Consider the following 14,353-nt stretch of genomic DNA (forward strand, 5'->3'; position numbering starts at 1 on the left):
CCCTGGCCTGGTGTTCGGCTTCTTAGGGTGAAATTTTGGGGAAATGTGTCTTTGACCCCACCTTGAGTAGAGGAAAAAAAACCTTGTGCCATAGCGCTTTTTGGCCAAAGTGCCTTTGCGCCATAAAAAATTGTCATCAAAACAAGCATTTTTTGCTGTGAAAATTAGATTTAAACATTTTCTCCCCACTCGCGGACTTGTGGCATCCACACGGAAAAGGGCACATTGGTCACCGTTTTAAAGTAAGTGATTGACAGTGCAGCCTAACACTGGGGATCCACACAGAAAACACTGTCTCAAAAGCACCGCAGTTTGCTTGGACTAATGGCCGGCGATAGCTTATAAAATATCTTTTTTCAAGCCGCCATGGTGGCTCAGTGGTAATGATGTTCGGCTGTTGACCTGAAAGACGTGGTTTCGTTCCTGGCTGCAGCTGACGCATTTCCATTGGGGTGAAATTCTAGAGGCCGTGTACTGTGCAATTTCAGTGCACATTAATGAACCTCAGGTTATCGAAATTATCCGGAGTCCTCCAATATGGCATCCCTCATAGCCTGAGTCACTTTAGGGGTCTTTCAACCCCGTAAACCCAAAACAACCTTTTTAGTGAGAGTAGCGTCTTTGTCATTAGAGTGCAGTAATTTTTGGGTACAGGCCAACTTCAATTCATCCTCAGTGTCTCTTAAAGACAACTTTGTCATCCTTCAGACTACTTTGCCCAAAATTGTGACTTGGGATTCGAGGAGGCGATGTGTAATAGCCAATTTTTGTGCTGGTATGGCATTGGCTTTGCTGGAAGCTACTAGTAAGGTTTAGTTTATGAGGTTTTCGAGCTGGAGCGGTGGCCAAGTGGTTGAGCATCCGCCTCGTATGCGGGAGGTGCGGAGTTCGATCCCCAGTGCCGCCGGGTACCCACCGGTGAAAAAATGGATACAAGCTTTCTTCTGATCTGGTGCTCGCTTATTTAGGGTGAAATGCTTGGGAAATGGGTCCTTGACCCCACCTTGAGAAGTCGAAAATACCTTGTGCCATGGCACTCTTTGGCCATAGATGCCCTTGCATCATAAAAGTCCAATCCAATCCAAGTTTGAGGCTTAACGACCCAAAGCAACTCGGGCTATGAGGGACGCTGTAGTGGTGGGCCCCTGGATAATTTTGACCATCTGGGGTGCTTTAATGTGCACTGACATTGCACAGTACATGGGCCTCTACCATTTTGCCTTCATCGAAATATGACCGCCATGGTCGGGATCGAACCCACATCTTTCAGGTCAGCACCTGAGCGCCATAACCACTGAGCCATTCAACGACTGAAAGCTACTGATAACTAGCAAATTTTAACATAAAATAGCACAACATTGTGTGGCTGCAATGAAGGAACAGAACTGCTCTTTTGGCTCTCAACATCAGCAGTAGACACAACAAAGTAAGCAAAAAGTACTTTCTTTCAGGCTAGGCAGTTCTTTGCCATCTTAGAGACATTGTGCAAAGTCTAGCAGTGAAAGTTCAGTGACTGGCAGTGTCACCACACAAAGGTTGCTGTCCACGCATTGCATTTCATCCAGGACTTGAGGGGGGCCAGAGAGTGGCACCATGTAGGTCTGTCAGCCTCTCGCTCAGATATACAAGAAGCAGTGAGTTTCAGGCTGCTGAGAAAATCCTAATCCTGGTAGCCTGTTGCCGCCGTGGGTTTGGATATTTAGGTGAGAGGAGCACTGGGTCAAGTGTTATAAGCTCCCAAGTAGAGTGAGGCATCATTTCCATGGGCTTTCAGCTCGTTAATAAAATGAGCGTTCAGATGCTTTTTGGACAGACTTTGGGGTAATTTTTGAGAATGGCTTCTGGCGCCAGTTTTGTAAGGTCAAAATGTCGTGGTCTTTTTGGATAGCAGCATCGGTCATAATGAACTCCGGCCAAATGGAGACACTTGATGCATGCATAGAAGTTGGAAATACAATGTGTTCATGCATGCTGATTTTTTTTGTTCTGTCGTCACTTATTCTGAAGTCTAGCTAGTTCTTTTCAAGTGCATGCATTATATTTGACGTCTGGTGTGTAAGGAACAATCTGGCTTTTCTCCTTGATCCAAATTTAGCCACATCTTGAGAGTTTCTCAGAAGTTAACATGCCCGGTTTATTCTCACGGTATCACAATCATTTCTCGTTTGATTTCACCCCAAGGTTTGTTTGCCTTCATTGTGAGTAGGTCTTGCATGTTTCCTCTGAACAGCTGAGCCCAGAATTGCAGTACTGAATCCCTACTGGGGCGGCTGCATCTTGATTTGCCCGAAATGCAAAAATTCTCTTGTGCTAGCAGTGGTGGTCTGTGTTGACGCTCCAACTTTTTTTATGTTCCTCCATAACAGGCACCTCTCAGTGGGTGCAGTTCTTTCGCGCGGCGGGGCTGCCGCAGCAGGTGTCGGTGCAGTACGCGGTGGTGTTTGCCGACAACCGCATCCAGTGGGGCATGCTCATGGACCTGACCAAGGAGTACCTCTTCGACATGGGCATCCACACCATGGGCGATGTCATCGCCATCCTCAAGCACGCCAAGCACGTCCACAGCCAGGCAAGGAAAATGGAGAAACTAAATGTTCAATATTGCTTATTTAAAGTTTGAAGTTGTAGTTCATTATCTTTCTGTAATCCTGGCTTGTAAGTGAAAGCTCAGTTTTGATGGTCTATATTGGGCATTTAGAAGAAAAATAAAATGAGAGAAATAGCCACTCCTAAGAGCATGTGAACAAGTGAAAGCAACGGAAACACGAATGATGTGTTGTAATTAACCCACATTTTGGTAGATGCATTGTGGTGGTCAGTTTCCCAACTCTGGCAGTTAAAAAAAATAATTAGGACCATTGCACAGATTGGCCAGCACAAAGGTCCGAGCTGTCATCATGCATTTAAGAACACTGGCAGAGCATGTTGCATATTGCACCTACAGCGGTGCTGCCAGAAACCTGCCTTTGGAGACTGTGCTTTGAGTGTGACGCTTTGTTCCAAGGAGCATGTGAGGGGATATGCAGGGCATAAACGCCTTCATTTTGCTTCATTTTAAGCCGAGATAACTTTTACATCCTTAATGTCTAACTTGAAACCTCTTTGCTTAATTTGATGGCTTGCGTAAGGTGGGAAAGTGGTCTTAAACAATTTTAGTGCAATAGCACTTATAGTGCCCATTCCCTGCATTTAGCCAGTGTGTGTGTGTGTGTGTTTGCTTGGTTGCTTGTGTACTTATTTGTGTGAAGCCTGCTTTATAGCAGGCTGCTCACCTTCCCAACGGGTTGTGGGCAACCTGCCAAGACGTGCGTGTGTGCGTGCGTACGCGCATAATGTGAAGAGGAAATTGGGCTGTGGTGGCAGTCGTGCCTCCAGTGCACGACACGAGATTATTGCATTCACTGTCGGAGCTCAGAACATTTTTGCTAGCTCTCCTCAGGCTGTTTTCCCTGGGAATCAACCCTGTAAATCCCGTTAAAATACATATATGTTATGACGAAGGAACTACGTGGTCTCGACAACATGTTGTAACATACATTTCAACGATCTTCGTCACCTGCATCTCTGTGGAGGAAGTCGTGCTGTGATGTGCACGTGCACGCTGCAGTGGTCTTTCACCTTTCTTTTGTTCTTTTCTTAATGTGCTGTTCTTTTTGTTGTCTTCTTCCCTTGTGTTCGAACTTCTCACTCCTGCCGAAGGAAGCCTTCCTCAGTACTGTTTCTTGCTGGCGTTTTCTCAGAGGCAACTCACTCCTCTTCACCTCGGCTACATCTCTCTTAATCTGCCTCCTTTTTTCCTTTTCTTTTTTTTTCCTTCTCCTTGCTTTTCAACCTTGCTCTTTTCCCCTTAATCAGTGGGAACGCTCTTGTCTTTCATTCTATTTTGTAATGTGCTTCTTTCCTCAAAGGAGAAAGAGTTCCCCCTGTCCATCTTTATGCAGTGTTCTGAATATGCGGATCTTTCTGCTCAGACATCTCTTATCCTGATGAAGGACGATCCACCGTCCGAAACAATTGATGTAGGGAATGTTTCATCAAGAACCACATTTGAACTGTTTACTTGCATTACCAGCAGTTGAGTAAGTTCTTCTTCGTAACATACTTTACCTTTCAATGGCAGCTTCAAGAATCATCGTCTGGAAGTTTTCCTGTTACTCGCCAACATATGCAATGATAGGGGACTCTCAAACTAAGCACATCTCGACGCACTTCGACCCGTCAAGCCAGCATTGCCCTACATTCATCAACCAGCAGGGCACAAAAATCAGCGATGTTACAAACCTTTTGAACTTCGTGCCCCGCCGTGTGACCTGTGTGGTCCTACATGTTGGCACAAATCACCTCTGCGCTCTGGGCATTCACACCACCACTGAACAGTGTATGGACGTGGTCAACTCTATTCGCCAAACCGCCAGTGATGTTCGGGCAACTGACGAGGAGTGCAGCAGTTCATCAGGCGAGCTGAGAAGTTCAATTCACAACTTGCTCAGCTCCACGAAAGACGCAGCAATGTGTTCTACTTGCACCACTCATCGGAAACCTTCCATCCGTGTACAGTCCTGGCCACGGATGGGGTTCATCTAAGTTATGGGGGTGTCTCGATACTGGCGTGGAACATCCATTACCTTCTAATCACAATCCGGCGGCACAGCATGACACCATGGCTCGACTACCTTCCCACCTCAGAGAACAGTGCACCAATATCTCCCGCCTCTGGCGGGGCTGTCATTTACCAGAATACAACTGACGCCTCAGCAAGTGATTGCTTTCCTATTCTCGTAGAAGCACAAGATAGGGAAGATGGACAGAGGCCTTGTGCATGGATCGTCTGCCTAGCACTCCAACCGGACAACCTAAGTACTTGGCCAGCATCAGACCTACACCATGACAGAGAAGTGGGCTCCAGAATTCCAGAAAGCTCCTACTCCACTTCAGGCCCATCTGATTTAGCAGAGCAACAAATGCCTCCCAATGTGGACCACCATTTGGATTACTCGGCTATGCCAAAATCTCGACAAAAAACAGTGCCAGCAAGCCAAGGGAAGCACCTCTGGATTCCACGCCGACAACCTTCATTTCAACCGCCAGTCCATCAATGACTTCCAGAACAACTCCAGTCTGAACAGCTGGAAGATACTGACGAAGACCTTCCATTTGGAACAACTGTGCAGACCCCCTGCTACTCCAAAACCAAGGTATGGCTTCGGGCAATGCTGTGGCGCCGCCCAGTGGGTGAAACAAGATTCACGGGCTGGTCAAGCTCACCAGCCTACTTACTTACCCCTCAGCTCTCGAAAATTTCTTAACATTAAGAAAAATAATGGGCAAATGGATCAGCCACGAGCTTCACATAAAGTGCCGGAAATATGCTTCAAATCAAATATGGTACCCAAAGGCCTTTCCATGTTTTTAATTCTGTCGATGCATAATGTTTTGAAAGCCCCCAGCCTAGCTTGGAGCATATCTATAGATCATTGCGAAGAGGTGTTGCCATCATTTTGTCAGAGAGGAAATGCGGGATCATCAAAACTTTATACTTTCAATGACAGAGACTGACGAACTTGAGAATTTCCAGTCCAGCTAAACAACACAAATCTGGACTAAGAAATTTTAAAAATTGTCGCGAGATAACATCACCCTCGATAAAAAAAAAATGGTTGCACCATGGCATCACTACCAATAAATGATATAATGCAGCCTAATTATACTCACTAGGCTTCAATATATTATGTAACTCCATTTAATCAAACATTGGGTGGTTCGACCATTTGGAGAACATCATTAACCTCTCAGATGCGCCTAACACTTACAGGCAACAGTGCATTCATTACAATAGTTACCATCCATGCCACTGCTAAGCTTTAATTTCATACTCCCAGGTCATCAGATTCAAATGAATCTACTCATGCCCAGAATATTTTGCGGAAAATTCTATCCTGTGTGGGAGGTTCTGAAGCACCGACACTATCTGGCCTCATTTGTTGAGGATGCCATTTGAAAGGCGAAGCAATAAGTTGGAATGAAATCTTTGGGGATCCCCACTCAACAACCTTAAATGAACACCGCTCTAATCTCACCTTAACCTTCTTTAGCAGCCTTCCGAATGTCAGAAAAATTGAAAGAACATTCCAATATCGTCAAACAAAGCGATTGACTCAACAAAATTTTTCCAACAGTTCCGCTCGCTATACCTACAGACGACCAAAAAATTTATGATATTATGTAGTTCACGCTACTATCAGTAAATGAAATTCTTCAGTTTGCCTGCCCTGCAGGAACAATCGATGCCAAGTCTGCAAGCACATGCAGGCAGCAGTGCAGGCTTAGGCACACGCTCTAATTTCAAACACTCCAGTCGTGAAAACCTGAATTGTGACAGTAGTAACATGGTGTACATGCGCGATTGTGGTCAGACCAAGATTTCTTTCTGAATTAGATTCAATAACCAGCGTGCGCTTACCAGATCTCTTCCTCCTCTTCTCCTTTTGAAACACCTTCGTCAACAAAGCCGTGAGTTTGACAAACTGAAAGTCATGCTGCTACAGTGTGGCTTCCAGAGCACCCGTGAGCATGAGAAATGGGAATCATACTTTATTTTTAAGTTTAATATGGTGCAGGCCTTTATAAATGAGAAACCCGGCACTCTCTCCGCATTTCAGATGTTAGAGGCTCACTGAAATTCACAGCCCCCTCACTGCACCACCTGAGGTCATGCCAATTTGCGTGCTTGCTTCCACATGCTGCCTTTCTTCTCCCCCACCTTTTCTTTTCCCGGCCATGGCCAGACGTTACGTTACGTTACGTTACGGTTCAAACTATAATTGCAATAAAACCACACTACTTCCCATCCTTTTTTTTTTCTCCTTTTCTTTTCTAAATAGAGCAGAGAGAGTCATATGTCATACACATTTCAATTTCGGGTACTAACCCATGGCATTGTTGAAAACCTGGGTAATTTTTTTGTTTTTCAGGAGCCTAATTTAAAGAGATGGAAGAACTTCCCTACATGTTCTCTTTCTTTTTTTTTCCTTTCTCATTGTGCTCCTTCCTCATTTTTCTGTTACTGCCCTTCTCGGAATGCCTCCTTTTGGCACCAACTGATGTCGTCACGTCACGATGGAACACGCAGAGGAAACTGCCTACTCATGAATGGCTGCTGGGAGATATAGTGGTAGCTGCGGTACTGGGTTTCCGCAAACGGTCTGGCCGGCCGCCTCTCTGTCAATGAGCAGTGTGAAACGGCAAGGTCTCGGACAACGTGTCGTGTCTTACATTTCAGCGGTCTTCAACACCTGCATCTCTGTGAAGTTGGTTGTGCTGTGATGGTTTTTCTTTTTTTTCCTTCTTTGTTCTTTTCTTGTTGTGTTTTTACTTTCTTTCCTTATGTCTGAACTTCTCGCTCCCGCCGAAGGAAGCCTGCCGCAATACTATTTCTTGCTGGCATTTTCTCGGAGGTAACTCTGTATTGTCCACCTCTGCTACATCCCTTTTATCTCAGCCTAAGCACTCTTGTCTTTCACTCTGTCTACTCCGTGATGTGTTTGTTTCCTCAAAGGGGAGAAGGTTCCCCATGTCCCACTTTATAATATAGTGCTCTAAATATGCTGATTTTTGTGTTCATATATATATATATAGGTTGTGAAATATAACGTGCTTGACTGCTGAAAGAATATATATAGCAAAGTGTACACTTCGCTCTCTCTCTATGTGTGTGCGTGTGCGTGCGTGTGTGTGTGCGTTTGTGTGTGTATGTGTGTGTTAAGAAGGCTTCCAAAGGAACTGTTTGGGATAAAAACTTCCAAAAATTCCTCAGCCAGAGTGCATTGAGTACAGTGTGCAGAATTTCGGGTGTTGCACTCTTCCCTGCCAGAACAGATCATACAAATGCGCGAGCCCCGAACGCACCCTCAGGCACTAAGTGTCGCCTGCACATTGCCAACGCCATGATTGCCGCTCATGCAGTATATGTGGTAGCATGCGACCTGCTCATCGCAAATGCCTTGAGTGGCAGTTCCAAGGTACGCATTGGGCGGTGGTGCTTGGCAGTAAATAAGTCATGTCAACTGCACCAGATCTGTGTGAATGTGTTTCCCATGTTTATCCGTATCGATTCTCTTTGATGTTGAATTTTAAGTGAATTGTTAATGATGGAAATAATTTTGTGACCCTTTGAGATTTGCATCATCGAGATACTGCTTTATAAGCATGGATTGTAGCATGTGCGGTTTTGGCATGGTGGGACTTTGTGCTTGTCGTCATATTAGTCTTGAAAATATGGTATGCGTGTAATCTTTGCACACTATTGACAGTATCAACGGCTACACTCAATCAAGGCTTAAGGGGACACTTGGAACAAACCAAAAGTTTGCCTGCATCTATAGATAACTGCATTCTGATGATAAAGATACAACTTGACCTCTGATTTGGGCAGAACAATTTTGAAAAACAAAAATGAAAAATGGGTTGATCTGTATGGGTGTGAACACTGTAGAAATTATTAATTTCACCAGCTTGTGGTCGAGTAAGACAGCTGCTGCATACCTTGTTTCTGCCTTACCACTTTTGCAGGAGGCACAGGAAAAACTGATGCGCAGTGCGCCATCCTCTGGAACAAAACTTGGTGAGCAGCTCCGTTTGTCTAAAGTTGAAGTTGAGTTTATTTTAGCAAGAACACAGTTGTCAAGGAGGATACCGCAGCAGTGACTAAGTGATTGAGCATCCGCCTCGCATGCGGGAGGTGCGGAGTTCGATCCCCAGTGCCGCCGGGTACCCACCGGTGATACAATGGGTACAAGCTTTCCCCTGGTCTGGTGCTCGGCTTATTTATGGTGAAACGCTTGGGAGATGGGTCTCTGACCCCACCTTGAGAAGAAGAAAATACCTCGTGTCATGCGCTCTTTGCCTATAGATTCCCTTGCACCATAAAAATCCATAATCGTCATCAGTTGTCAAGGAAGTTGACGAAAAGAGAATAATGCCTGACTAAGCGTCAGCCACCTGTAACATGGGACACGTCATACAGTGCACAGCAAAAAAAAAAAAAAAGAAAGAAAAAAGTTGTAAAATGTACATGAGCTACATGCTCGAATACATTTGTTACATAAAGGAGATAGAACTCACACTAAATATAGATGTTAAAAGAAATCACTTACTGTACGTACTCGCGTAATGAACCCACTCGCATAATGAACCTGCCCCCCACTTTTGTCCCCCAGAACTTGCTTTTTTTTTTCAACCTTTAGTTTTTTGTAGCCGGCTCCTTAGTTTTCACAGGGTCCATCGACAGCGCAGACCTTGGCAGTGCGCCAAGATGCTGCCTGCCGCCCATAACATCACCACTTGTTGGTTTATCTTTTCAGGAGAGCTCCTGCCAGAGGGGTTGGAGGGAGGGGGGGGGGGGGGGGGGGAAAGCGGCCAAGACATTGTGCACTGTAAGCCAAGGCTTAAACATTCCCATTACGTACTTGTCACCATCCTGTGTGTTTTTTTTTAACCTCGCGTAAAAAACTCGCACCTGACCTTCAGGGTGGGTGTTCAGCATGTTTGCTTTATCTCGCTGTTATTGGCCAGCGCCACCAGCTATGCTAAACACCAGCAGCAGGAAGCCATCTGACCGCCTGCGTTTGTTGTTGATGAGGGAAGGACGGACCAAGGTCCAAGGTATGATAGGAAATCTCGATCCTTCCAAAGAAATGTGTTGAAACTTTTTTCCCACATAATGAACTCTCCCCCCAAACTGATGTCAACTTTTCTGGAAAAAATGTGGGTTCATGACGTGAGTATATATGGTAATTACGAGCGCTCTGGGCAGAACATGATGGGTTATCAAGGGGTAATTCATATTTATCAAGATGGGTTTTGAACATTCCTAGAGATTTGGTTTCATTTATAATAAGCATTATTTCAGGAAGGTGATTAAGGAGGTCTGCTATCTGGTGTGTCAGTTTTTGCATGCCATAGTTAGTAGGGATTTCCCCTTCTGTGTATCTTGTGTGGTGCAAGTAATAATTGTGTTCCCTCGTAAGATGTTGCTGTGTAAAGGTATCCAAATCACATTTTAATTAGGCATAAATAATCATGGCTAACTATTTTCTCATCATGTTTTTTACGGTTAGTATTTGATGTTTTTTTGAAGAGCGGTTCAGTGTAGGTTTAGTATGGAGCGCTTTCAATTAGAAAAAAATTGGAAAATTGAAATTGGTTTGTTTTGGGAAAGGAAATGGCGCAGTATCTGTCTCACATCTCAGGGAACACCTGAACCATAGGCACCACCCTAAGGGGAAGGGATAAAGGAGGGACTCAGAGAAGAAAGGAAGAAAGAAGTGCCATAGTGGAGTGCTGGGGAGTAATTTCGACCATGGGGACCTTTAATATGTGCTGACATCGCACAGCACATGGGCGCCTTTGCGTTTCGCCTCCATCGAAACGCGCCCACCGCGGTTGGGTTCGAACTGGGGTACTCCGGATCAGTAGCCGAGCACCCAAAATTCTTTTTTGGAGCTGAAGCAAGCTTATCATGTTTTATTTGTGTTGTTGTTCCCCAGATAAATAGACAGTAGTAAAGCCTCAAGTGTACGAGAGTGCATATACAATGCCATTTTTGGCCAGGTGGGCAATAAGTCCCTAAATCAGCATACAATTCCAATTGACCATGATATTTCAGTTCGTATTTTTTCTCTGATGTCTTTCTCTTTATTTTTTGTGAATAATGCTGGTTCTGGCTGTTGTGTTGGCCATGACAGGAGATATTTGTACAGCCAGATGTCAACGTATACATAACCGGTGCTTGCATGTTACAATTTCTCCTTCTGATGTGGCTGTAGTACCAAGTGCATTCAGAATTCTGGCTTAAAGGCATGGCGACACTTAATTTCTTGTTTGCACGTTCTTTATTTCAAAAGTTGCGTATTTTTAGCTGCCGCGGTGGTGCAGTGGTTGTGGCGCTCGGCTGCTGACCCCAAAAGACGCGTGTTTGACCCCGGCTGCAGCAGTTGAATTTCGATGGAGGCAAAATTGTTGGGTCTCATGTACTGCACGATTTCAGTGCATGTTGAAGAACCCCAGGTGGTCGAAATTATCCAGAGCCCTCCACTATGGTGTCACTCATGGCCTGAATGGCTTTGGTACATTAAGTTTCATAAACCAAGCGTTATTTAAACTGAGCAGTTTTGGTTTTTGGTTCCTGAGTACCGAGCCATGCTATGTCTGAACCATGGAACAGCAGCAAACCCGGTCACATGGGCCCCACTAGCCGTAACACACAGACTGGTACATCCGTCTGCTCTCATACACGTGCTGTACTTGCTAACCCCCTATGAAACGCTAGCAAACTTAGCTGGTGCAGTGATATTCTTTGAAAAGCCGAGCAAGCGAGGAACGGCTCCGAGTTCTCAAACCTAGTGGTGCACTTGGATTGACCTCAGTCGGCAGACGGTTTTGCCAACCGTACGTCTGCTTTGTCTCCAGCTTTGTCACACTGCGCCAACACCGATTGCTCGGTGGACGCCCATATTGGTGACTCGTAGCTGAGAGCGGAGTAATCAGCCTGCAGTTGGCCGATGTCCTTGTCACATTACATCAGCAGGATGTCTCACTGTCAGCAGCAACCAGTATTCGCTGCCCTCTTCACGGCGACCTGCCCGCAGATATACCGCACAACTCTTCCGGATCCCATCGCTGCTGATTTCAATATCTGCTGTTTGTTTTGCAAACAGTCCATGTATTTGCTAAATGGGAGAGCTCTTATCCATGTCCAAGTTTAATAATAATAAATAATGTTTATTTGCATCACGTAGAACATACAGGCAATGCGAGATGATGCTGCATAATACAGCATTTACAGCGCCAATGCGATATTCCCTCGAGAATGCACCAGTGATGATGACTGCACTTCAGTGCATCGCTTATTTGCATAGCTTTAGTGCAAGCATTGAATTTCACCTGGAGTGTGCTGGTGACAATGACTGCACCTTAGTGCTACTTTTGTTTACATAGCTCCATGTGCACAGGCAGCAACTACATGTTCGTTTGGCATGAAATTCAAGGTGCATTCTGCTTAATTAAAATAATCTCTCCTCTTTTGCACCAGTTGCATCTTTACTCATTTACGCAGTGAGATAACCTAGCAAGAAGTGCTGATGAATGCGAGTGCCAGACTGGTAAACTCTTTATAGCCACATTGTTGACGCCACATAGCACCGGTGTTTCTCACTTATATCTTCCGATGTGACCAATACTTTATTTTAAATTGCTTTATCCAGAAGCATGTTCGTTGTTCATTTGGAATAATTAAACTCAAACCGGCTTAGTTCGTTTTCCACGAGCAATGCCGACGAGTGCTACTGGGCACCTTCAGGATAGCTCGGCAGATCAGGTCACACCAGAGTCTTGCGACGATGTTTACCACTTTTTGTATGTATGTCCTGAGGCGTAAGGAGACACCGCTTTCAGGTGACTGTAGCCAAAACTACAGTGAAACCTCTTTATAGTGAACAAGTAAAAAATCGGTAAAGTAGTTCGCTATAGCCGAAATTCGTAACATAAAATTTCATAAGAAGTGCACACAACAGTGGCACAATTTAGTCTTGAAGAAGCAGCAATTTTGGCAATCCTTACTAGAGAAACAGAGAGCCATTTTCTTAGGTTTTGAAGGCGCTGGCGGCTATTCCAAAGATTGCAAAAAATCGAGCACCAGTTAGGTTGGCTTCCCCCCAGTGCAGGTTAAGCGCTGGCTACTGTGGCTGCCCCACACTACAGCCGTGTTGCATGGAAAGCGGTACATTAGAGCGAAGCCTGTCACCGTTTTCACCACCTCTGTGACAGCCCTCATGAGCGCAGGATTGTTACTGTAAGCTTACAATCACCGGCGCTGCTTCCATGGCGCTGTCGACAGATGCCAGAGGTTTGAATGTGTTCTGACTGCCGGACTGCAACCCTACACACTGCTGTTGGCGAGTGGTAGATGAAAGTGCAAACGTTGACACCAGCACTTGCCATATCACCACCAGTCATCTGTGCAGTGCGGCGAAGCCTGCCATCCGAACTGGCACAGTTTGGCGCTGGGCAGTTCGATATACCCATTTCTTGGCCAACCGCGTTTGATATATAAAGTAGAAATTGTATGTGTTTGTCGATAATATTTACGAAGAGTTCGATATAGCCAATAAGTCATAATATCTGTGTTCTTTATATCGAAATTAGACCTTATGCACTGTTTTCATGGTGAGGAAGAAAATGGTCTCGAATTCCATTCATGCGCCACCCCTCCTCCTCCTCTGGTATGTGCCGGCGCCAGGGGCACCAAGGCATGTTACACTAAATACATATGTGCTACACAGTCTTTTCCGTGACTCTACATTTGCATTTTTAGTGCATTTTCACTAAAAATGGCTGGCAGTTTAGCATTGCCAAGCATGAAATATTGTGTGAAAGCACAGTATTTGCAGGTGGACACCACCGCCACCACTTACCTCAAAGCGTGATTGAGGTGTGCACTGGCCCAGGGAGCTAGTTATGCACCTTTCCTTTCCTCAAACAGAAGCGAGTCAAAACCATCTGCTGGCTTTGAGAAAAGAAAAGGCTCAATTTGTAAGTGCAGCCATGTGCTCAGGTGTTCACATTAACAGTGGACGGCCCTTTACAAAAGAGTGGCGGGCATCATGGAAGTGGTTACTGTTTTTATATTTAAAAGTTCGAAGGACAGGAGTTCTGGACAGAAGCCTTTAGTTTTTATTTTCTTAATGTTTTGTGCAGCATACGACACAGCTTTAGGCATGTGTGACGTTAAACCATAATTGCATGGCATATGAAATCATAGTGGACTTTTAAAGGATGAGCCGCCGTGGTGGCAGAGTGGTTATGGCAATCGGCTGCTGGACCAAAAGACGCGGGTTCGATCCCGGCCGCGGCGGTCGAATTTCGATGGAGGCGAAATTCTCGAGGCCCGTGTGTAGTGCGATGTCAGTGCACGTTAAAGAACCCCAGGTGGTCGACATTCCCGGAGCCCTTCACTACGGCGTCCCTCATAGCCTGAGTCGCTTTGGGACGTTAAACCTCCACAAACCATAAACCAAACCAAAGGATGGCTGAAATTAACTCTTCAGTGCTTTTCTTTTGATTCCTCACCACCCTTCCTACCTTTTGTTCTGTGTGCTCACAGAGGTGCTCCATGATGACATTGTGTCTCCATGCCTTGCATGCACTATACTTTTTGTGACATTCGAACATGCTAGCAGTGCTAGCAAGAGAGAAAGGGCCGTCTTGCCTCGAAGTGAAGAGCAAGCACTGTTGGCAGAAAGGGCTTCTCGACACCCCTCTGATGCCTGTTATTTTGGAGCAACCTCGGTTGTGAAGT

General features: G+C 45.3%; 1 protein-coding gene across 4 annotated transcripts in view; it reads left to right on the forward strand.

Annotated features, from left to right (window-relative positions):
• The window catches only part of LOC144132576 (uncharacterized), a 62,614-nt gene that overhangs the window by 4,036 nt on the left and 44,225 nt on the right, over positions 1 to 14,353 (forward strand). For all 4 annotated transcript variants that reach the window (XM_077665067.1, XM_077665069.1, XM_077665070.1 and 1 more), the window contains exons 2-3: positions 2,367 to 2,569; positions 8,569 to 8,620. In XM_077665067.1, the coding sequence (XP_077521193.1) occupies positions 2,367 to 2,569; positions 8,569 to 8,620 (255 nt within the window). The remainder of the gene's footprint in view (positions 1 to 2,366; positions 2,570 to 8,568; positions 8,621 to 14,353) is intronic.

This window comes from Amblyomma americanum, chromosome 5 (genome assembly GCF_052857255.1).
Source record: "Amblyomma americanum isolate KBUSLIRL-KWMA chromosome 5, ASM5285725v1, whole genome shotgun sequence".
In the NCBI taxonomy this organism is placed as follows: Eukaryota; Metazoa; Arthropoda; class Arachnida; order Ixodida; family Ixodidae; genus Amblyomma; species Amblyomma americanum.